Source organism: Protomyctophum bolini (assembly GCF_963924005.1).
Source record: "Protomyctophum bolini genome assembly, chromosome: 6".
Taxonomy (NCBI): Eukaryota; Metazoa; Chordata; class Actinopteri; order Myctophiformes; family Myctophidae; genus Protomyctophum; species Protomyctophum bolini.
The window spans coordinates 19,335,362-19,360,361 of record NC_137867.1 but is presented as its reverse complement, the minus strand read 5'-3'; the positions used below and the strand labels follow the sequence as shown (position 1 = coordinate 19,360,361).

The 25,000-nt window shown below is 45.2% G+C and overlaps 1 protein-coding gene across 3 annotated transcripts in view; it reads left to right on the top strand.

Annotated features, from left to right (window-relative positions):
- LOC308317316 (zinc finger SWIM domain-containing protein 6-like) overlaps positions 1-24,664 on the top strand; it is a 63,323-nt gene extending 38,659 nt beyond the window's left edge. Inside the window, exons 4-14 of one of the 3 annotated variants that reach the window (XM_080766226.1) lie at positions 225-375; positions 2,642-2,821; positions 4,343-4,513; positions 4,686-4,832; positions 5,473-5,619; positions 7,154-7,414; positions 11,508-11,643; positions 18,146-18,303; positions 18,603-18,766; positions 19,601-19,682; positions 20,483-24,664. In XM_080766226.1, coding sequence (XP_080622352.1) covers positions 225-375; positions 2,642-2,821; positions 4,343-4,513; positions 4,686-4,832; positions 5,473-5,619; positions 7,154-7,414; positions 11,508-11,643; positions 18,146-18,303; positions 18,603-18,766; positions 19,601-19,682; positions 20,483-21,348 — 2,463 coding nt within the window. In that variant the 3' untranslated portion in view covers positions 21,349-24,664. Of the gene's footprint in view, positions 1-224; positions 376-2,641; positions 2,822-4,342; positions 4,514-4,685; positions 4,833-5,472; positions 5,635-7,153; positions 7,415-11,507; positions 11,644-18,145; positions 18,304-18,602; positions 18,767-19,600; positions 19,683-20,482 lie in introns of all 3 variants that reach the window. The other 2 variants (XM_080766225.1, XM_080766227.1) reach the window with 2 other exon arrangements.
- The last annotated feature ends 336 nt before the right edge of the window (positions 24,665-25,000 follow it).

Genomic DNA, 25,000 nt, shown 5'->3' with positions numbered 1-25,000 from the left:
GTGTGTTCTTACTGTGTTCTCTTCTCTCTCTACTTGTACACGTGTGTGTGTGTGTGTGTGTGTGTGTGTGTGTGGTCCTGTACTGTGTACACTGTGCATTCACTGTATTTATAGACCCTGATGTCTGCATGTGCCTAAAACATTCATGTCTGTACAGGTGTATATATGATGCATGCATCTAACAACCACCACATCTCTCTCTCTCTCTCTCTCTCTCTCTCTAGGTGAGGGAGATGTTAAAGATGCGTGACTCCAACGGAGCGAGGATGTTAACACTGATCACAGAGCAGTTCATGGCGGACCCTCGCCTGGCACTGTGGAGACAGCAAGGCACCACCATGACCGACAAGTACAGACAGCTCTGGGACGAGCTTGGTGAGGAAGAGAAACCCGCCGCCGCGCATGCTGTCTTTATGCTCAGCCGCACACGCTCACACGTACACTCACAGCTGCATGTGCACGCACGCACGCACACTCACCGGCGGCCGTACGCTTTCGCATGCTCGGGCGTGTGCTGACAGAAACGCTCTTGTGTGCGGCCTTTACACACACACACACACACACACACAAACACACACACGCACTACATTTGACTCACCTTGCTGTCTTTGTACGTGTAGGGGTTAGACACAGCCCTGTCCCACTTTCTAAGAGCGTTGTGTTTCGACATGGCACAGTGCCTCATAAATAGCCCAGTTAACACCACCTATGTCTTCAGTCCAAGGGGGAATTCAGGGGACCCAGAACTGGTCATGGGCTCTGAAACACATTGGATATTATTGTGAAACCAATGTCCGCGTCCAGTTAAATGTATACTGACAGCATTCTGCCATTTGCCGCCTTTAAAAGAATCTCGCAAAGAGCTGTGTTTACGAGTGTTCTCATAACCTGGAGAGAATGCTCGTACGTTTCCAAGTGACATCTTTCACGTCAAAGACACGGGATCTTTGGTATCCCATAGCCTGGACTTTGTGTGTATCCAAAGAGACATCATGCATAACTCAGAGGCACATGTCGGCTGTTTAGTTCCCATAAACCGGACGGATGGTCACTTTGTAAATGGCAAGGTGGTTGTCAAAGAGCTCCTCTCTGGAGATACAGACACTGATGGGACATAAGTAATAATTTGGGTATACTTTATGCTATTGTAAGGGGAAATACTGCTCAATATACGTTTAACAACTAGCAATATTATGTAATATACTCTGTATCAACAAAAGTATAAAGTATTATGTCATGAAAAAGTGCCATGAGTACATCCCTAATTGTGTAGTTTTAAATAATATAATGGGGCCTGCCACCTGGGAGCCCAAGTATCAGGGGGCCGAGGAGTTCTGTCTGCGCTCCTGCTTCAAGCACTACGTATCGCTTAGCCGTCACAGTGCAGTTCAACTAATCATTAGCTTGTTTTTCTGTCCAGTACTATACACAAACATACACCGACATGCTCCGACAAACGTATCACAGCAATAAATGTCTGTGTTTCTCTCCAGGCCTTCGTTGGTTTCCACTAAATTCTTGGTCATTGTCGTTGGCAATGTTCTTTAGTCGTGTACGTTCCAGGGACAGTGTGGTGATCTCATCCGTTTCAAATCCCACGTATTGTTGGAAGTGTGCACGGCGCGGCCTCTTTGAAGTCCACACTCCAAGCCCTTCTCCCCCGAACCCTTATCGCTCCCGCTGACGTGTGACGAGCACTGCCTCTCAGCAGCCTCTCCCCTGTCTTTTGTCTCTCTCTCTCTCTTTCGATCGGATTCCGCTCCTCCGCTTTCTCCTCCCCAGACACAAAGCCGTCCCTCCCAGCATTCGTCGCTTCTTGTCCGTTCCTCCTCCTCCTCCTCCTCCTCCTCCTTGCGCACCTTGTTTCTACACCCCCGCTCTAGCTCTTTCCCTCTTTCTGTTCACGTTCTTTTGTGATTCTCTCTCTGTCTCTCTCTCCCCGTTTCCCTATTCATGTTTTCACGCCGTCCTTGTCCACGTCCTTCCTCTCCAGCTCTTTCTTGCCATACATTTACACACACACACACACACACACACACACACACACACACACACACACACACACACACACGTACACACACACACACACACACACACACACACACACACACACACACACACACACGCACACACACACACACACACACACACACACACACACACACACACACACACACGTACACACACACACTCGTACCCACACACACATATGTACCCCCCCTGCAGTGTGTACATATCTCCGTTAGTCTGGAGAATAAAATCCCTGAATGCATTTCTCCATCCCCAGAGACCCAGCCAGTTTTCATATTCAGTTTGTTCCAATTTACATCAAGCTGATATGTGTGTAGTCAGCGTAGCCCCGGGAGCACTGAAGTTCATTTGTTTTCACAGAGTTTGCCGTTTTTCGTGCGTTTGGCACAAAATGTGGTCCACACGTTTTGTCAATGTGCTGGGCCTTTGTGGAGCGCCGTGAGCTTAGAATCTAGAAAATTGTTGTTTTTGTTTTTTATAGTTTCCCCCCCCCCCCCCCCCCCCCCAACAGCTACCTGCGTTGTGTGAATCATTGTTTAGGTCTTTCCATGGGGAAGTAGGGCAGAGGACTGAGGTGTGTGTGTGTGTGTGTGTGTGTGTGTGTGTCCAGGGGCCCTGTGGATGTGCATCGTACTGAACCCCCACTGCAAGGCGGAGCAGAAGGCTTCCTGGTTGCGGCAGCTGCGCAGGTGGAACAGCGTGGACGTCTGCCCCTGGGAGGACGGTAACCACGGCAACGAGCTGCCCAACCTCACCCACTCACTGCCTCAGGGCGCCCATGGCAACCAAGGTCAGAGATGAACACGTTTGTTTTTCTTTTTTTGTTGTCTTCCCCCCTCTCTTTATTTGTCTGTCTGCAATGTGTATCATTGCCCATCTTATTTGTAACCCCTTTTATTGAAGGCAAATTCTCAGACAGCTATAGGGAAACAGGACCAAATCATCGCTGTTGGGCAGAGACCTTGTATCTCCATGTTGTTTTCTTATCCGTATTAATGCCTTAATGGGGCATTCCACTCATTTTCAACATTTTACTATGTCATTAATATACCTTAGAGCTGTTGTGTGGACATAATAAAAAAGTCCCCCATTCTGTGTTTCCTAGAACTGGAGGTCTGAAAAAAATCATTAATATGGTGAAACACATCTTGATGATGTCATCAAGATGTACTTCACCATGTTAATGATTTTCTTTTTCTACAAGCGTTTTTCAGATTTGCCATTTTTGCTACTTTTGAAACATTTTGAAAGTGCATAAGTGTGTCTGTAGATTCAATATTTTGAAAAATCCATCTGGGCCCATGTTCGTTTTTTCCCCTTCGTTGGGGACGTGCAAAAATGTCTCTCTGGGTGAACATTCTCTAACCCTAACTTAAGACCTGAGGCTGATTCTACGGATGTCATCTGACAGTCCTGACAGTTTTCTGAAAAGCGTATGTTTTTGAGCGGTTCTCAAAACATGTATTTGGCCGTTGACCCCCATTTACATCTCAAGATATTCTGTTCCAGAAGCACAAACTTGAGTTAATAATGTTCGCTTTAAAAAGTACCAAAGTTCGCAGATAACTATGAAACCGTGCGTTTTTGTCACGTCACCCACAACAATTCCCGTCACTCTGTCATGTCACCTAACTCAAATCCCCGTTGCTCACCCCAGGTTTCATGATGTCATCGTGACATCAGCCCCCTGGTCACCCCAGGTGCCCAGGTCATCGTGACATCAGCCCCCTGGTCACCCCAGGTGCCCAGGTCATTGTGACATCAGCCCCCTGGTCACCCCAGGTGCCCAGGTCATCGTGACATCAGCCCCCTGGTCACCCCAGGTGCCCAGGTCATTGTGACATCAGCCCCCTGGTCACCCCAGGTGCCCAGGTCATCGTGACATCAGCCCCCTGGTCACCCCAGGTGCCCAGGTCATCGTGACATCAGCATAGTGTTCATTGTCATGATTTGTCCGAGTTGGCTTTGTCCGCGGCGTAACCGACTTTAAATAAATACTTTAAAAAAAGCCTATGGGCAAAATGCATTGGGATTCATTTCCTGGGCCACTCGTCGTTCTGAAAGGGGGTGGGACTGCGACGCTCTATAGGTGATGCCCCCCATGCCAAAGCGCCAGTGCTCGCCCAGCAGTCTGGCATCAACGAGGCGGATGCATGCTTCTCGCCCCCCCAGGCGTCTTACTGGTATATATGTACAGTATATAGCTATAAATAAATATAGCTCAAATCTAAAATGACATGGATGCTTTCCCGGGTTTTAATGAGCTAATATTGACCCCTGTCCCCTCTGCCCTTCCCTCCTTCTCCTCCAGAGCTACGTCCCCACAGAACGGTGTTCACGCGAGCCATCGAGGCCTGTGACCTCCACTGGCAGGACCGGCATCTGCAGCACATCATCGCCAGCGACCTCTACGCCAACTACTGTTACCACGACAACCAGGACGGATCCCTCTTTGACACGCGCGGCTGGCCCATGTGGCATGGTGTGTGTGTGTGTCTCTGTCTGTCTGTGTTTTTCTTTTTTACCTTCAGTTTGGGTGAAGATTAATCAGAACAGATTCATAGTTTTCTGAGATTCAACGTACATTTTGGTTGCAAACGGGGGAAAGTGGAAGGGAAAGTGAATGTGTTTCCGTTCGCCTTCCCGTTCCTTAGAACACGTGCCAACTGCCTGTGCAAGGGTGGATGCCCTGCGTTCCCATGGTTACCCCAGAGAAGCACTCCGACTGGCCATAGCGGTGGTGAACACGTTACGGCGGCAGCAACAGAGGCAATTAGAGCACTTCCGCCGACACAAAAAAGGTGAGGTTGCATTTCGTCACTGTCGAGCAGAAACCTCATATATATATATATATATATATATATATATATATACCGGTATGTATGTATATATATATATATATATATATATATATATATATATATATATATATATATCCATATGTCTACGTGTTTTATAAATATTGAACCAATGAAAGTAAAATAGGCAAAATAATTACTACATTTATTCTTTTCATTTCCTGAAATGTCACAGTTTTGGATTTATTTTTATTTTTTGGTTCTTCCAAAACCAAGAACTGGTTTGTCAGAATGGTCATCCGGAGTTTCTGCCGCCTGTGGTCCTTACAGGTCAACAATTGGCTACTCTAAATTAAATTGGTAAAGGGAGATACTTTTAACCCATTTTAACCTGAGATCAGATTCATAAAATGTCTTCTACATCCTGACAGTTTTCTGAAAAAGCTATGTTCCTATGTCAGTCGTTCTTCGATTTTTCAAAAATAGCAGACCTACAAGCTCGTAGCGCGCCACTCGGTGAGCTTGTAGATCTGCTATTTTTCAATAGCTAAAGCATAACATAATGCTAACACCAAAAGGGGTTCCCGCCCAAAATGGGTAAAGAAACAAGGTTTGCTAATGTTAACCGTGCTATTTGTCTTAGAATTGCTCCATAAAGGTCATACCTCCACTACCAACCTAGAGGGCTGGGTTGGACACCCCCTGGACCCCATTGGTACCCTGTTCAGCACACTGACAGAGTCGGGACGGGGGACGGACGATGGTAGCAACACCTGCCTAGACCTCTCAGGTACCACTAGACCTTGTAGGTGGATTGCAACTCTATTGTAGTTTAGTAGGTGTGTGTGTGTGTGTGTGTGTGTGTGTGTGTGTGTGTGTGTGTGTGTGTGTGTGTGTGTGTGTGTGTGTGTGTGTGTGTGTGTCTGTGTGTCTGTCTGTCTGTCTGTCTGTCTGTCTGTCTGTCTTTTTTGTGTACTTGTCTTTTATATGAGTAGTCAAAAGATTACAGACATGCCTGTGCCTTGGATACATTTGAACTTGAGATTCATAATAGCTTGACTGATAATACTATATTTTTGGATTTGTGGATTAGATTTTCCGCCATTTATTTTCTTCCTTTTTGCTGCTACTCCTCCAAATTTTGTCCAATTTTGTGTAATGTCTGTACACATTACCCCTGGAGTCATGTGTTCAAGATGTATCAGTCAGATGTTTCATATTCCATTCTGATTGGCTATGATTGACTTCCCTGGGCAGCATACCCGGCCTGACAGAGACATTAAACCAACACAACTGTCTGGTTGATTAAAAAAGTTCCGTTGTGAAATGAAGGTGCATTCCTGGAGTAGTTTCACATGCTGGCTGCAATGCTACTGTTGCTCTAGTATGCCACAGGAACCGTTTGGACGCACAGTAAAACAGAGGTGTACTGTACAGAGGTGACAAAAGAGGAAGTAGTGATGGGGAAATCTACAACATCAATATAATAATTGTCGATTTCCCAATTTTTATTTGTGCTTCTCTTCTACCAAGAGGAATAGAATAATAATATAAAAGATACCTTTGTTGATCCCACAGGGGAAATTTCAGGTGTCAGAATTGTGAATGTATAAAATGGACTTCAATGTCTACACCTGTATTTATCTAGTCTATCAATGCTGTGTGTGATCCCAGCCTTCCCTGATAATTCGCCCTTTGCATAATGTGTTTCTGATGGATCAGATATGTCTCCAATGTCTTTTTAGACGTTGTTGTGCAAGTAGACATACCGTATAGAAGCATTCCAAATCAGTGTACCACGTTATCTGTCCAGATGGATGTTATCCCAGATTCTTCCTCTGAACATTTGTCTGTTTTATTCTGCCACCTCTTTTATGTGCTTTTTAAATTCACTTCCCCATGGATTGTGCTCTCTCTCTCTCTCTCTCTCTCTCTCTCTCTCTCTCTCTCTCTCTCTCTCTCTCTCGTGTGCACGCGCACGCTCGCCCATGTCCTCCTCTGCTCACGGACATAGTACTCTCAGTCTCTACGGCTGAGCAAGTGAAAAGAGGAATGTTCCTGAGGCGTTAATCTTTACTTTGGATGGTTGTTCTGTCCAGACCTCTGCTGTGTGAGTCAGTGTGACTGACAAAGTGGTTTTCAATAGGAGACGGGCTCATCTAGTGTCCAAACCTCAGAGAACAGCACAGAGCCTGTCCACAAGGCTATCTGAACCTTTCCCTATCTACTACTGTACTCCCACTTATCACCCTGCCTACACCTCCATATCCGTTTTCTCTCTCTCTCTGTGCCTGCTTCATCATCTCTTCCTCTTTTCCCCGCAGACTGTTCCAGCGTAGTGAGCCGTGCAGACCTCCAGCGGTTGCCCGTGCAACGATTGCTAGGCGACGGCGAATCGTATGTGGCGCTGGCCGTGGAGACGGCTCTGATTGGCTTAGGCCAGCAGAGAGTGATGCCTGATGGTCTGTATGCCCAGGAGAAGGTGTGTCGCAACGAGGAGCAGCTATTGGCCAAGCTGCAGGAAGTGGAACTGGACGACTCCCTGGTCAAGATCTTCCGTAAACAAGCCGTCTTTCTGTTAGAGGGTAAAGGCACTAATACACACACAGTGTCACACACATACGCTCATTTCTCTTTTCCATAGTCTTGCGGGACAGTATTTCCTCCTTAGCTCCAATCTGTCTTTTTTCACTGTGCCCTCCGCCTGCCTTTGCTCTCCTCTCCTTTTAAAATCCCTCTCTGTCTCTCCCACACACCAAGAGCCTACACATTCTTGCTGAAACAGGAAAAAACACATTGGACTCCGTCTCACTATTTATTATCCTTTCATTTTGTGGTGCAAATAGAAGCTGAGCTGCCTTGGGCCAAACCAAAATGAGGTCTTTACACAGTAACACCAGGGGTATTGTGTCAGCACACACACACACACACACACACACACCCACACACACACACACACACACACACACACACACACACACACACACACACACACACACACACACACACACACACACACACACACATGCATGCAGTGTGTGCGTTTACAGGTCTGGTACTGGAACCGAATGTGACGCCTGGGGTTTGGTTATGGGAGTGGGAGAGAGGTGGCATATCCTGGAGGCCCAGCCCTCAAACCTCCAGTCCCCACCCTAACCCCAGCCCTGTCCCTACCCATATGCGACCACCCACCTCTGGCTCCGTTACTAATGGAGTCCCAGGCTCGGAGGCCTCCACAGGCCCCTGGGGGCTGCAGCAGAGCCCCTGTGTGTGATGTGGTCTGTGGCTTAGGAGCCTGTTGGGGTTTAAAATAACCCACCGGAGACGAGGGGAAGAGGGGGAGGGAGGCGAGAGAGGAGCCAAGTCTGCACATACCACCATATGTTTTTCAACGTCACTGTGTGTTTTGTGCCGCGTGGCTTCTGCTTTCCCTGCGCTGGGAGGAGCAGGCCAAGATAAGCCACTGTCCTTTAGCAGTGGTTCTCCATTCTTTCCCTGCGCTGGGAGGAGCAGGCCAAGATAAGCCACTGTCCTTTAGCAGTGGTTCTCCATTCTTTCCCTGCGCTGGGAGGAGCAGGCCAAGATAAGCCGCTGTCCTTTAGCAGTGGTTCTCCATTTTTTTTCCTGCTCTGGACCACTAGCAAGTTATTTCAAACAATCCTCAAGGTCCACCCCACCCCACCGCCCCACAACTATGTACTGTATATATTTAGTCTATAAGAAGGCTTAACTCTGTCATTTCTATTTTTAATTCATATTTAACATTGCTGACTTTATACTTAGTTGTGCACATAAAATAGCCGCAAGCTCACAATGGCAAATAGCTGAATGAATCGGGCCTTAACAGTCAGTATTTCATTTGAAGCTTTTTCCCCACACTATGCCAGTCCATGGATGGACAGTGCTTTATAGCATAAACAATGTACTGTCCAGGATATAAAGCACTCGTGTTTGCATTTCAACTGCTGGCTAATATTATTACGTTATACAAGCCATACATGTTTGACCTGAATCCTATTATTCTATTGTGGTGATATATGCGCTCTATTTTTCAAAAGATCACTCTGCAGCGGCTGGAGTCACCCTGGATAACTAACTACAATAATGTTTATGCGATTATTCTATTGATTAATTTGATTATCTGTTGCAACCCTAGTGGTAACTGAATGTTCACAAAGTTCATGGTTGCAAAGTCCAGTGATGTTGCAGTTATGTACGTTTATTATACAACAAAAAAGAAAAGGAATGCCTGAGAATGGGCAGATATTTCTGTGGAAAAATATTTTTGTGAAAATATGATTCAACTTTGAACATGATATAATTACAGTACAGTGTATACCTGAAATAATAATGCGTGCGTGCATGTTTTGTGTGTGAGAGAGAAATATATAGAAACAGAAAGGGGAGAATGACAGAATGTGACAAAATGTGTCTGGCATACGGATGGATGGATGGATGGATTGATGGAGGGAGAGAGGCTGAAACATAAAATAGTTAAGCCTGCATTCTCTGCTCCTGAGTAAGGTGTCATATCAATCAGTCTAATTCACAGTGCTGATTTCCATTATCCTGTTGGAATCAGACTAATTCAGAGTTTTTGTTGCATGTTGCTTTGTGTATTTTTCTAGTAACTAGTTGCATTGATTGACACGCAAATGGTGATGGTTTATAGAATGAGCTAACTAGTAGAAATGTCCCTTTTGGGAAGTTGGGTCATTCTGCACCATCTTGGACTCCTATCTCTTAGAATCGGGATTTTCTTAATGATAAGCAGATGGTTAACGGTTCATCGTTTGTCCAGCTTTGCTGCTGACGGCATCATTTTAACGTTGATAGTGCTGCCATCTTTAGCATTTCACGTTTTCCCATCGTAAACTGATGGAGTGCTCCGTCTCCTCCACAGTATAGGCTACTCTCTGCTACTAGCTTGATGGCAGCATGCGTGCCTGATATGCCTTACTGGAGTAGAGGATAGTAAAAGACTGGAAAGTCTTTATTTTTCTTTGGAAATGGAGGGTCTGTGTTGCTTTGCATCTTGTCTCACTGTCGGCTGCCTTGTTGTGGGGCATATGAAACATATTTAACACAATTTATGCTATAGTTCATTTATCGTCTGTGTGAAGTTGCCCGAACGGCCAAGGCTCCAAGAACAGTCAGAAATGCTGTTTCAGGGTATTTATTTTCTTTTTTAGCTCTCTTCAGGCTGTACCTTGATCACACAAGGCCCTGTAGCTCTCCCTCAGGGATGTTCCCTGTGTCATTGTCCACATCTAACTAACTAGCCTGCCCCTGCAGCCTCCTTTAAATAGGAGTGGATCCTACCACTGGGCACAGACTCAATTAGCACATTTCTTCTCAAATACTTCACTAATATAAATACTTCCATCAACAACACCTTAAAAACGGTAACCTAAACATTCTCAATAATGTGTTACAATAAAACAAGTATAAATAAGCATGAACTCAATGACAAATAATCAAAGCATAAGGAGGAACACCCCTCTCCTGCATTGCACTTGGCCCCTTCCTCCTCAAGGGAAATGCCACCAGCAGTGCAGGAGAGACAACTAAACCAATCAGTGATTACAATCTCAATAAAGTTTAAAACAATAGTCTTGGCATGTTATAGGAAACCGTTTCATGTGTGTTTGTATATAGGGCACGGGTTGCCCCGTGACAGTCTGTATCGAACCAAGATCCTCATAATATCCAACGTTTCAATATGAACTGTTACATCCTGCAACAAAATTGAGGCATATGTTTGCTCCAGAATAGGGATGCTAGGGGTCAGGTGGTTAAGAAAATATGACTGTGCCAAGCCCATGCTTGCCTGCACAATGCAGGGAAATGTAGGAACAGTGCAAATGGCCAGGAGGGGGGATTATTATACTATTGTTGTTTATATAGACCAGTGATTAGCAACCTGTGGACCGGGCCCACAGGTGGGCCGTGAGGATACTGCAAGTGGTCCCTCAAATCATCTGCAAAACACTACGATATATGCTTGTATGCTATGTTAACGCTATGCTATGCTATACTATAAAACTCCTCCTAAAACCTAACCTACGGTTTTCTGAAAACCTTCAAATTCTTACTAAAAAATATATATGTTGCTATGAGACACAGAGGTGTATGTGACACAGAGGTGTATGTGACACACGGTCCCACCACATCTGACCAGTCAGATAGATGAGCGCGGGTCCAAACACTTTTGAGATTTTCCAGTGGGCTCTGATCCAGAAAAGGTTGGAGACTACGATATCAATCAACAATGAAGTGAAATGCACATGAACAGCGTGATGGCTTTGATTGATTGAATACTTTATTAGTCCGAAATGTAAATGGCACGTGGTATAGTGGTGTTAGCATCATGTCATGCTTTAGCTATTGAAAAATAGCAGATCTACAAGCTCATAGCGCGCCACCGAGTGGCGCTACAAGCTTGTAGGTCTGCTATCTTTTTTTAAATCGTGTAAATATTTATTTCAGAAAACTGGAGGATTTAGAAGATTTTTTTTTCGAGGTCCGGCCTAAATGGGTTAAGGCTAAAACACAAAAGTTGTTTCCATTTGGTGTAAAGTGTTGGCTGTCACTAAAGCATGTTGTCCACTGTGTCCATTTGGTGTAAAGTGTTGGCTGTCTCTAAAGCATGTTGTCCACTGTGTCCTCTGTGAACAGGTGGGCCATACAGTGGTCTGGGAGAGATCGTCCACAGAGAGAGTGTTCCCATGCACACCTTCGCCCGCTATCTCTTCACCTCTCTCCTACCTCATGACGCTGAACTGGCGTACAAGATTGCACTGAGAGCCATGCGGTAAGTCTGTCAACTATGTGTCTGTGACCCTGCATCTATGTGGACTGTCTTCAGTTACTGTACTGTGAAGTTACTGCGTTCTCAACAGAGTGTGTGTGTGTGTGTGTGTGTGTGTGTGTGTGTGTGTGTGTGTGTGTGTGTGTGTGTGTGTGTGTGTGTGTGTGTGTGTGTGTGTGTGTGTGTGTGTGTGTGTGTGTGTGTGTGTGTGTGTGTGTGTGTGTCAGTGCTGTGCTGTGCTGTGTTTTGATATTGTGACTAGAGGGAGCTGGTTCAGTGAATATTAATTAGATTAATGAGAGTGTAATTAGTGACTGTAATGAGGAGGAAGCCCCCCCCACCCACACACACACACACACACACACACACACACACACACACACAAGCACACACACTCGCAGGGCCAACAGGGACAGGGCAGCGAGGGGAAGGGGCCTGTTCTGCCTTGATCCCTCCTCAATGAGTCTGCCTCTGAACAATGCCGATGGCAAATGATTAGCCAATGAATGGGAGCTGAACTTTGTTTGGTTAGTAGCATCGCGCGTCACCGACTGACAAAACGCAGCATGGCGGAGGCTGCGTGCGGCCCATGAGCGTGAATTGATCAGTGACCGACCAGCTGATTGAGATAGCGGCGTAGCCAAAAGTAGAGTAGACCTCCTCTTCAGACGACGGGCATGGCATGCGATCGAGGTTGTGCACGTTCCCTCCTATCTTGCCATTTTTCCCTGCCGGTTCACTTTCTTTTTTTCTTAGTCAGCCTCTCTCGTTCTCTTTGTGTCCCCCACCACTCCCAACTCCACCACTCCCCCCCCCCCCCCCCCCCCCCACCTCCATCCTCACCCCGTGGTGTAAAACGGGTGATTTAGAATAATATGGCCACTTATGGGTGCTCCTGGGAACCAGGGGTGTCTACTCAGCACATAATGAATGTGTGTAATGTAGCGTAGTGTAATATGATAGCATATACCTCTGTGCTCCCACAGGACAACGGATGGTTAAATATAGAGGAGGAGGTAAGAAGGAAGGGTACTGTTTTAATGGAGCCATTATAACACTATCATTGATACAAGAGAGCGAGAGAGTAAGAAAACTCAGTCTTTCTCCTTCTCTGTGTCATCCTTTCTTTCTCACCATCTATCTTAGGCCAGTGCTGTTTTGTGCCTAATTCAGGCTCCGTTGTACACAGTGCATGGTGTGCCGTGTCGAAAGGAGCAGATCTACAAGCCTGCAAGGCTCTGCAGTGCGAAACATTGTGGGCTTGTAGATGAGCTATTTTAAGTACAAAGCAGGCTTTAGAGATGAGGGCGACCAGCTCCCCGTAGGACGGTACTGTACAGTACATGTGTATGCAGAATATTGCGTTTGTAGAATAATCGCGGTTGTTTTTGCGTGCGCACACAGCCACACACGTGCTTGTCCCTGCGAGTGTGTGTGTGTCTGTTTACATGTCGTGGACGAGGTTAATTAAAGAATGTGGGAGCAGCGCATGCCGTGTGTGTGCGTGCGTGTGTGTGTAAAGGCCAAAACAAAAACACTTAGTGGTTCACATGCTGTCCAGAATGTTAATGGAGCAACAGTAGATGGTGACTCCTCCACTCTGGGGACTGTCACTGTCCTCGCCTCACCCTCTGGAAGCCAAACGCTTCTTTATACATCCAGAGAGTCCCACGTGAGATATGAGGCTAATAAATCTAGGTCCTTTAGCTTAATCCACAACCTTTTGAAGATATATCACAGGGCTAGCATTAAACTAAACTGACCCACACTATAATCCTGAGTGTTATTTTAACTTGTCGGTGTATGCAGTACATCGAACCAACTTTACACTCCGTTTGTACACACCCTGAGTTATATGAATGCTAAGGATGTTACTGTGCCCAGGCTACATTGTGAAGCATAATAGATGGGCTGGTATGGTTTTTCCTCACAGTGCACTTTTGTTTCTGTTGGGCCACCGTGCTACCACAGTCCACAGCAGCTCATCTCCGTGTCGCACATCTCACTTTTCTCAAGTTGCGTAGCGAAAGAAAATGAAAAATGTGCTGCTGAATCAGGCGCCGCTTCAGCTGTTTTTAAAATGTAGACTTGTTCACAATGTTAACCAGCGGAAACACAGTATCGAAGTACATACGCAAATACATCCATCCATATGAGTTCATAATGATTTCATCTCCAGTATTAAAAGGGAATTCCACTGCAAAGCATTCTTTACCATGTACCGTAGACTCTTCCAAACCAGTTGATCTCAGTCCATGCACACACTTTTATTTTGACCTTGGGGCGAAGTCCTTAAAGTATAGGTTAGGCCTATATGCCTGTACTGATATGTAGAGAGCTGGCTTGTGAGTTCATTTTACTCTGTACGTACTACGTAAACAACATTTCTACAAATATGAGAGAGGCTCAAAGTGGAAACATTAACCATATGACCTACAGTACTGTATGTACTGTACATGTACGTACATGTCCATGTGGTGCTGTGCATGCTGTCAAGGCTAAAATAATTGACCAACAACAAAGAGATATTGTGCAATGCTCCAAACTTTTGGAGTAAAACTGTGGGGGGGTTTTCATACAAATATACAAAAAAACAACAATGAACATTACAAGACAATTACTCATTTAAAGAAAGCAAAACAACAATAACTTAAAAAAAATAAAACAACAGCACTACTCCTCTTCGTAAAACTGAGTTATAATATCTTGAATAATATGAAATGACCTGATACCTCTACCTGTCGGCTTTACAGGCAGCTTTTACAAGGAGAAGTGCTGCTGGGACAGGGGTCTTCCAGGCAGCGGATGTGTAGCCTAGCTGATAAATGTGTGTTTGATAGATGTTGGGCTGGTTAATAATAATAGGAGAGTGTTTATAAGACCAGGAGGTAAAGAGGTCAGTAGTCATGCTGATCCAAAGCAGGAACCCAAGGATTCAGGATTTAGGTAAAACCGTGTTGGGCTGCTTTCTATCAATGTCCGTCTCACTCGTATTCACTTATTCTCTGGCGTTGTTTTGGTCAAAGACTGCACTGTTTGTGTGTGTTTTTCTGTTTGTCTAAAAATAATGATGTGATCAGATTAGCCTAATAGGCTAAAAGAGTAAGAATCTATTGTGGATAACATAATTTAATGGCAAAGTCCAGAGTGTCAATTTAACTCATAACTAAAAATGTAAGAACTATAGTGTTGTGTTATTGAGAGTCTGTTCTTGTGTATGAGACTGCGTGTGTGCGTGCATGCGCGTGTGTGCGCGCGCGTGTGCACGTGTGTGTGTGTGTGTGTGTGCGTGTGTGTGTGCGTGCGCGAGCGCTGCATCAATTATCATAACATCATCTAAAGGTGAATGTCAAGTGCACATTCTGAGTAAAGTCCTGTGTTCATTTCACTCCTTAGGTTCATTCTTACAATCGTAAGAGTTCAATTAGGAGTTCTTGACTTTGCCAACTCTTTTGCTGTGTGGACGACCAATCAATGTTCACTAAATAAATGATTGCACACCACGTTGCGTCCCTCTGTACCCACGGCTGTGTCTGCTGTGGTCCCCCGGTGGCCCCTGTGTCTGCTGTGGTCCCCCGGTGGCCCCTGTGTCTGCTGTGGTCCCCCGGTGGCCCCTGTGTCTGCTGTGGTCCCCCGGTGGCCCCTGTCAACACGTCGCCCGTGAATATTCCGAGTGTGAAAAGTATTGCCGCGTCCCTTTCAGATGTGACAGCAGCACGCAAGAGTGCCATAGGACCCACTTGACTCTACAGCTGCTCTCCTCGCGGCCTACATCAGGATTGATCGCCTGTTATAGCTTGCACGTTACAGCGTCTTATAGCTCATTGGCCATGTCCATTTATATCCAGGCTAAGCGATGCTGTAAAGAAATATGAGTTTGATTTTATATTTTGAGCACAGAGAGAGTGACATTGAGTTTGTAGCGTAATTGTGGCGAGGCCGTCATAATGTTTATAGCTGATGTGCAGCATATTGCTGTGTGGTTTACAAGGTGCTAAATGAGAATGTAACCGTGGCAGAGAATATGATGGCATACTGTAGATGTACTTGGATGAAACGGCTCAGAGCAGTTCACTCACAGGGCTTTTCACAACTATTATTAGTTTTCTCTCGTAGAACAATAGCATAGAATGGATCCCCCCGCCTCCCCAACATGTCCAGAAGGCTACTTTTCAGCAGGCTTGGCCTCTCAAACTTCCGTCCAATCGAGGCCTCTGGCTCTCTGCTGAAAGCCAAACAAAGGCAGGAATGTTGATGAGGCCTCCATCTTTACCCTGGGCCTTTTTTTTGCTTTGCTACACCCCAGGAACCTTCCAGAAGGCCCCAGTGTGGTGGAAGGCTTTTAGCAGCTCTTTAGATGTGTGTGGAATGAAACCGGCTGTTGCTATGGCTTCCAAACATCTCTGTTTCACACCAAGCGTCGGTGTTCACACTTGCAGATCCCTCACGCGTGTTCTTTGCCACCATCTCTCTCAAAGAGAAGAGTCCCGCTGGTAGCCTGCTACCCCGGTACCCTGCCGGGGATAAACTGACTGAAGATGAGCTGGTTGTTTCTTTTGCCTTTCTTTTTTTTTTTTTGTGTGCATGGCTGTGCTCAGGTGACAACAGTATCACATGCACTATGCTCTGAAATTGAAACTGGCATTTAGCATCACATAGCTTTTACTAGGATGCTTTGATGTGTTTTTTCAGAAGGGCAGGTGTGCGTGTGCGTGTGCGTGTGCGTGTGCGAGTGTGTGTGTGTGTGTGTGTGTGTGTGTGTGTGTGTGTGTGTGTGTGTGTGTGTGTGTGTGTGTGTGTGTGTGTGTGTGTGTGTGTGTGTGTGTGTGTGTGTGTGTGTGTGTGTGGGGGGGGGGCACACACGACCACACACACACCCTTGGCTGCACATGTGTGGGGGCGTGCGTGTCTGCACGCGAGTGTGAGCGCCTGCATCCATCCATGTGTGTCGGCATGTGTTTGATGTGTGTCCAGCCTCACAGGGCTGGAAGGTGAATTCCTTAATTTCCCCGTGGACTCAATTAGCTTTGTGATTGGCTGAGAGAAGGCCAGGTTGCGCTGTCTTCTGAAGGCAGGAAGACCTTTGAAAGTGAGGTGGAAGAGAAGAGAGGGAGAATAGGATATGAGCTGGCCGCAGTGGTAATGGTGGTGGATGGTGGAGACTCGGCCCTGTCAGTAATGCTGTAATGAGAGAGAGAGAGAGAGAGAGAGAGAGAGAGAGAGAGAGATACTTGAGGAGTTCCTTCAGCCACTAGCAGGTGTTCTATGGCCCTGACTTCATTACAACCAATTAGAGTGAAGAAAATACTAATTATATAGCATGGATTCTAGGTGATTAAAAACTAGGTTGGAAGTAAATTGCAGGGATATGCTAACTATAATCCCCTCATGTACACTCGAGTCATTCTTTTGGGCTACAAGTGATGAAGACTTAACGTTTTTTTCTGTCTACCTGCTAAACCACTGCCCCGGGGCACTTCGGTCAACTAGGTATATATGGTTTCAGTGGTTAACTATTAAATGTATATTTTCATGATTCCAGGCCATCTGCTGTCTATCTCCGCACCACACAAACCGTAGTTTCCCTATTCTGAGTATAACTAGTACAGAGGCCAGAGGGACCCAGCCACCAGCACTAGAGTATATAACTAGTACAGAGGCCAGAGGGACCCAGCCACCAACACTAGAGTATATAACTAGTACAGAGGCCAGAGGGACCCAGCCACCAACACTAGAGTATATAACTAGTACAGAGACCAGAGGGACCCAGCCACCAGCACTAGAGTATAACTAGTACAGAGACCAGAGGGACCCAGCCACCAGCACTAGAGTATAACTAGTACAGAGACCAGAGGGACCCAGCCACCAGCACTAGAGTATATAACTAGTACAGAGGCCAGAGGGACCCAGCCACCAGCACTAGAGTATATAACTATTACAGAGGCCAGAGGGACCCAGCCACCAGCACTAGAGTATATAACTAGTACAGAGGCCAGAGGGACCCAGCCATCAGCACTAGAGTATATAACTAGTACAGAGGCCAGAGGGACCCAGCCACCAGCACTAGAGTATATAACTAGTACAGAGGCCAGAGGGACCCAGCCATCAGCACTAGAGTATATAACTAGTACAGAGGCCAGAGGGACCCAGCCACCAGCACTAGAGTATATAACTAGTACAGAGGCCAGAGGGACCCAGCCACCAGCACTAGAGTATATAACTAGTACAGAGACCAGAGGGACCCAGCCACCAGCACTAGAGTATATAACTAGTACAGAGGCCAGAGGGACCCAGCCACCAGCACTAGAGTATATAACTATTACAGAGGCCAGAGGGACCCAGCCACCAGCACTAGAGTATATAACTAGTACAGAGGCCAGAGGGACCCAGCCACCAACACTAGAGTATATAGGGTTTAAGTGGTTACGGCACATTGTGAATGTCTTTCTTTTGTTTTGGTCAATACTAATTGGCTTTTTTGGCTTGCATTCTGTTTCCGTTTCAGATTGCCTGTGTTGGAGTCGACGGCCTCATCCGGTGACCTGTCGCGACCCCACCACATCGTGTCAGTGGTGCCCAACCGCTATCCGCGCTGGTTCACTCTCAGCCACATAGAGTCACAGCAATGTGAGCTGGCTTCCACCATGCTAACTGCTGCCAAAGGTACAGACGTATGCAATTACATACTCCAAACACATAATATATACAGTACACAGAAAAGCTATCGGTGTTCATTTAACTCTGAGAGTGCATAAAATAGAGTTACATTTACACTCTGGACATTGCCATGATTATATGGGCAATTAGATTTGTGCAGTTCACTTTCTCATTTGAGGATAATGATGATCACGTAATAATTATTTTGACGACGGGCAAACGCACACATACACAGCACCACTTGTACACACAATGCAGTGTTGGGTGGCATTTAACAGAGTACCTGTTGCACTCGTCTCCCCCAGGTGACAGTCGTAGGCTGGAGACGGTCCTGGAGTCCATCCAGAAAAACATTCACTCCTCGTCTCACATCTTCAAACTGGCACAGGATGCCTTCAAGATCGCCACTCTGATGGACAGCCTGCCCGACATCACACTCCTCAAAGTGTCTCTTGAGCTGGGATTGCAGGTACACAGAGAGAGAGAGAGAGAGAGAGAGAGAGAGAGTGATTTTCTCTACGTCTGCAAAAAGCTTGAATGAACAAAACGGCCATTGTGTCACTGGAATTTGTGGGAATTTCTGACGGTGCACCTAAAATGGCTGCTGCTGAAGAATTTTATTTTTGGAAAGCTGACACGGAAAATAGCATTATTTTTGTGTGTAGTAGATTGCATCAGGCGCAGAAATTTGGAAAATTCAAAAACAGAGTGCAGATCTGAATCTTTAATAGACAAATGATCCCTTTATCAAGGTCACGACAGCAGTTTTCTTGCATGTAACCAGTGCCAAGTCCCTTCACAGAAGTTTTAAACATCATTTGGCAGCCGTGCATTTAACACCAGCCAAATGACCACTCAGAAATGTTGATTTGAAGTGGAACGTCCAGTCTAGCCAGCCACCATCTGCGAATATACTATATATGTGCTATTGATAGAGTCTTTGTTTTAACATTTTACCACTGAAGGACAAAGGTGCTTGGCATGCAAAAGATGTATGTGACATCTTAGGTGAAAATGAGGTTAATGCATTGGATTATTGGCTCTTAATGAGCCCTATTCGTATATCATACCAAAAGTACATTGCTGGGATGCAAAACAACGGGTAGCAAAACAGAAGTGTCTTTCCCGGCCCCTAAGCTATTTAAAAGCCTGCCTTATTGATCTTGTTTATTTGGTATTTAATTCGGTACGATTCATACTGAATTAAATACCTGTATGATCCCATAAACACTGCTTAGCCGATCAATAATTATTCTCTCCCAATGCTTCATTCCCGCCTTCCCTCCCCTTCCCACCTTCTCAGGTGATGAGGATAACTCTGTCCACATTAAACTGGAGAAGAAGAGAGATGGTACGCTGGTTAGTCACATGTGCCACTGAAGTGGGTAAGTCAGCTTTTAGTCCCCATTTCCTTCTTTCATACCCTGTTTGCTATAATATGTCACTTCTAATGTCATAGAGTCCATGACAGAGACCGTCATCTCATCCATAGGACCACTGCTAGATACTAATTAGGCCTAATGTTCCTCTTCACAAGATATTCTGTGACTTTCTTTTATATTCTTTTATAAGGCCTTATTTGGACATAATGTAACACTATCGTGGACACCATGGTTGTAATTCTGGTTCGTACTTGAGCAAGCCTGGCCCATGTATACATCGAAAACACAGCTTACTTCTAAAATCAGGACCTCCTTGTGACTTGTGTAACAACAACATAATCAACAACAGATATTGTGACTCTATGACAACGCAATATATTTTTAATATCTTGATATAACCTCCAAACCTTTTTGGCCGTGCACCCCCTGTTACCTCCTGACCTAGCTGACGCACCCCCATCGCTCAGTGTCATTGTATTTGACATGAAATGATTATGGCAAATAGTCACAGAATGTCACTGCACTTAGAGACATGCAGCTGCTGTATCCTCCCGCAGCTGCTCTATACATCTCCTTGCAACGGTGTTTACCGGATGTTGCGGTTTGTGTTAAATAACACAACAAAACCGGCATTACCCGTTTCATGTCACGCACCCCGTAGAGGGCATTCATGCACCACAAGGGGTGCACGCACCACAGTTTGGGAACCCCTGACCTAAATGTATCCACTGTCTCAAAGCTGCCTGCAGAATGTGCCTTCATTCGGGCCCTTTGCCTGCATTTGTGTGTTTCTCTGTGGCCAGGTGTGTACGCGTTGGACAGCATTATGCAGAGCTGGTTCACCCTCTTCACCCCCACGGAGGCCACCAGCATCGTGGCCACCACCGTCATGTCCAACAGCACCATCGTTCGCCTCCACCTCGACTGCCATCAGCAGGAGAACCTGGCCTCCTCCGCCCGAACACTGGCCCTGCAGTGTGCCATGAAGGACCCCCAGAACTGTGCGCTCTCCGCCCTCACCCTCTGCGAGAAGGACCACATAGCCTTTGAGACGGCGTACCAGATCGTGCTAGACGCGGCTGCCACGGGCATGAGCTACACGCAGCTGTTCACCATAGCGCGCTACATGGAGCACAGGGGCTACCCCATGCGTGCGTACAAGCTAGCGACATTAGCCATGGCCCACTTGAACCTCAGTTACAACCAGGACACGCACCCGGCCATCAACGACGTGCTGTGGGCCTGCGCACTCAGCCACTCGTTGGGGAAGAACGAGCTGGCTGCCGTCATCCCCCTGGTGGTGAAGAGCGTCAAGTGTGCCACCGTGCTGTCGGACATTTTGCGGCGGTGCACGCTCACAACGCCGGGCATGGTGTCGGCGCTGCACAGTCGCAGGAACTCTGGGAAGCTGATGTCACTGGACAAGGCGCCGCTCAGGCAGCTGCTGGACGCCACCATCGGGGCCTACATCAACACCACGCACTCGCGCCTCACACACATCAGCCCGCGCCACTACAGCGAGTTCATCGAGTTCCTTGGCAAGGCGCGGGAAACATTCATGATGGCTCACGACGGACACATCCAGTTCACGCAGTTCATAGACAACCTGAAACAGATTTACAAGGGCAAAAAGAAACTCATGATGCTGGTAAGGGAGCGGTTCGGCTGAGAGCCAGTCCGGGGGGGTTGGGTGGAGGTTCGGGTGGGGGCCAGTGACCCCCGCCCGCTCTAGTACTTTTCTATTAACTTGAGTCTGCCTTTTGAACTTCTTTGGACTTACAAAATGGACAAGTAAAAAAGAGGGATGTGACTTGTAGTTTGAAGCAAAAAGAGAAAGGAAAAAAAATCAACAGAGCCACACATGGTATTATTGTTCTTGCTGTTGTTATTGTTATAAACATTATTCCTATTATTATTATTAATTATTACTACTATGTGTACAGAAGTGTTTTATTTTTCAGAAGAGAGGAAATTTGTCACGTTGTGAATGTCTGTTTGTATTTCTCTACATGTGTGCGAGAGGAAAAAGAGAAAGTGAAATGGCTTTTTTTCCCGTTATGATTTTAAGCATCCATTTTTTTGTTTTGTTTTGATTTCCTTTTTCTTTCTTTCATTTTTTTTTTTTTTTTTTAATGAGCGAACGCCCTTCTACACTAGCGCTCACGTGAGAAAAAAGAAAACGCAGAAAACTAAACAAAAACAACACAAAACAAACAAAACAAAGTGTATAACAGCATCCTCAAAGAGAAACCAAGGCTTTACATGACACCAGGGCAGTGGTCAGCACCGCATAGCTTAGCTCGGCTCGGTACAGCTTGGGTCGGCATGGACAGAGCCTGTGTCAGCGTTTCTCCAGACATAGCAGTAGCAGCAGCACTTGAGCAGCCATTAGTTTCCTCTGGGTCCCAGGCATTAGCTCCCTCACACACACAACAATGCTCTTAGCGAACTCCTGTTGTTGTTATTGTAACCCCTCCCCCCAAACATAATGAATACCTGTCTCGACTGGGGACAGAATACAGGCTCCACCATAATGGCACATTAGACAAAGATAATGAGTATTAATTGTATGTCGGTGTGATTTATTATGTCTGTTTGACTTTTCACGGCCAGGTGCAGCCTAAAACTGACTAAATAAGAATGAAACTTGTTATTGTGAAATAGATGTTGATTTGATCTAGATAAATCTATACATGAAGGGAGACGGCTACCTCATACAGTCATACCGTGTTGTACCTACTCCCAAATTGGTTTATACTATCATAATGTCTATGATAGATGACAGTGTTAATTAAATGATGGATATCCGCTAATGAGACCAAGCATATGAGGAGATCTGGAGATGGGTCAGATTCCTCCCAACATTCAGCTCTGCTGTACATCACTGTCCACACAAGGCAGCGATAGTAGCTATGAAAGACATCGGCTATAACACACGCTCTTTGAGAAGCGTCAGTATTTCTCTGTAGTTATCATCTTTCCATGGTATTTTCGGAATAGGCCAGTGTCATTTCCCTCCTTGTGCATGTGAACCATAGAAATTAGACTTCTACTGTTATAATTGATTGTGTGGAACCTCCAGCGACTGTCACCAGAATGTTCTCAGGGATTTCTCTACACAAGAAAAAGGCGGATCCAACAAACAGACGAGCGAACGACTGACTACAGGAAAAAGACAAAACGTGACACAACATGAGCGAGCATTTATTGTACTCTGTATATATGCCATAGTATATGTCTGAATATGGAGGATCTGAAAGTATATGTTAACTAATTTATACAGAGTATTCTATGTAATGTGAAATACTTGAAGCCGCTGTAGTTTGCTCTCTCTCTCTCCTTCTCTTTATCTCTTTTTTTTGTCAGTTTCTTTTGTTAAAAAAATCTAAAAAAAATCAAAAACAAAAACACAACATATCAGAAGGACTGGATTGACCTTGTTAATGGGTAGTTGGACTCACAAGCATGTGTTGATACTAGAGGCACCAATCATAAAGTACCGGTTGACTGATATTGGTACAGAAAAACAATGTTGTCTTACTTCATTCTCACTGACTGCTGAACACGACACGTGACAAGATTTCTTCATCAACTTAACTGAGCACTGAAGTTGCTATCCCAGGCAAACTTTTCATGGACGCGTCTGAGGAAAATGATGGCCTCTTCTGAATTCATTTAAAATTTTCATGAAGGATCTGGTTGGGGCTAAATCTGAACAAAAGCTGCTGGCTGAGGTCTTTCCCCTTGTGTTTGCAGTAATATGTCCCAGCGTCGGATTGGAACAGTAGACTTACAAGTAGGGTTGCCAACCATTCCTTGAAATTAGGAATCGTCCCTTATTTGGGAACTAAAAGACGTGTCCCTTATTGAACTTATAAGAGACACACTTTGTTTTTTTTATGTTTGGGAATCAATCAATGACACAGATCTTACAAGTTCAAACAGTTTACACCAAATCTCTTTGCCCAAAATAGATGATCTATACCGCTCACAACGTGACTGGTTATGAGTGGTAGTTCTGCTATTTTTGGCTAATGTTCCCTCAAGAATATGGATGCTGGGGTTCAAGTGGTTAATTTCTGGGCGTTCCTTATTTTTCTTAGAAATAAGGGAGGTCCGGTCAGTTGTCCCTTATTTGAATTTCAGGTAGTTGGCAAACCTACTTACAATCCTGCCTGTTAATTAGCCTGACTTGAACATCAATAATTATGCACAGGTTCAGCATCCGTTTCTTCAGTTCACCCTTCTGTTCTCGCAACGCCACATGACAACCAGTGTCTTCTATCTGCACAGTAAGGTCCCGGGTGTTAATTTAACAAAACAAAAATCAACACTCGGGGTGTTTTGTTGTGTATAATGTTCAGCTGTTCCATTATGACTTGCCTTTTTGCCTTCTTCTTTTTTTTTTTTTTTTCTTCTTTTTCTTTTTTTCTACATGCATTTTGTTTTTCTGTGCATCTTCTCTTATCTGTTGTTGATTAGAGATAAAAACAGCCTTTTCTCTTGCCTTGTCTTAACGCTTTAAAGTAACCAAACAGGAGATCTATCTAACAACCAAACGCGTTCCAAGAGGTCAGAGACAGCCCACCTTGGTCCTGCAGCTTTAGTGTCCATTAATTAGTAAGTGAATGGCTGTGTTACTCATGCTTTAACAAAGCAATTCCTCACGTGTGTTTGGTGAAAAAAAAATACGTTGTCCAGTGTCTCTCTCGTTCTCTTCAGAAACCATTTCCTCTGAGACTCTTAGCCGTTTCATTTTTAGTTGATTTTCTTTTCTTTTTTTTGTGTAGAGATCTTCTGCTTTCCCATTTTATTTATTACAATGATCCATGTATACATGCTTATGAAATTAAGATTTGATACACCGATATCAATTTATTTATGTAACTAAATCACTGTTTTATAATCTTGTTAATGAGTCGATGATTGATTCCTTTTTTTTGTTTTTTGTTTTTGTTTTGTTTTAATAAAAGTTAGTTTTTTGAAAGGTATATTTCAGTCTTCTCAAAGCATCCCCCCCCCCAACAGCTTACCCGCACACATACACAGTAAACTCTAACCCTAACCCAACAGTTTACCCGCTCACATACACAGTAAACTCCTAGAAGTGTTAATTCATTCATTTATAGCTTTAAAGGGGTTTATTGTGTACTGTTCACAAAACAAACAAACAACATAAAAACCATTGTGGATCGTTATGGGATGTGGTGTGTGAAATTGGCAGGGGGGGATGCGTTGGTCAGCTCAGGAACAGTTCAGCAAGCAAGCAGAGGTGGACAAAGTACTCCACCCCAGTACCTGAGTCAAAGTACTCCACCCCA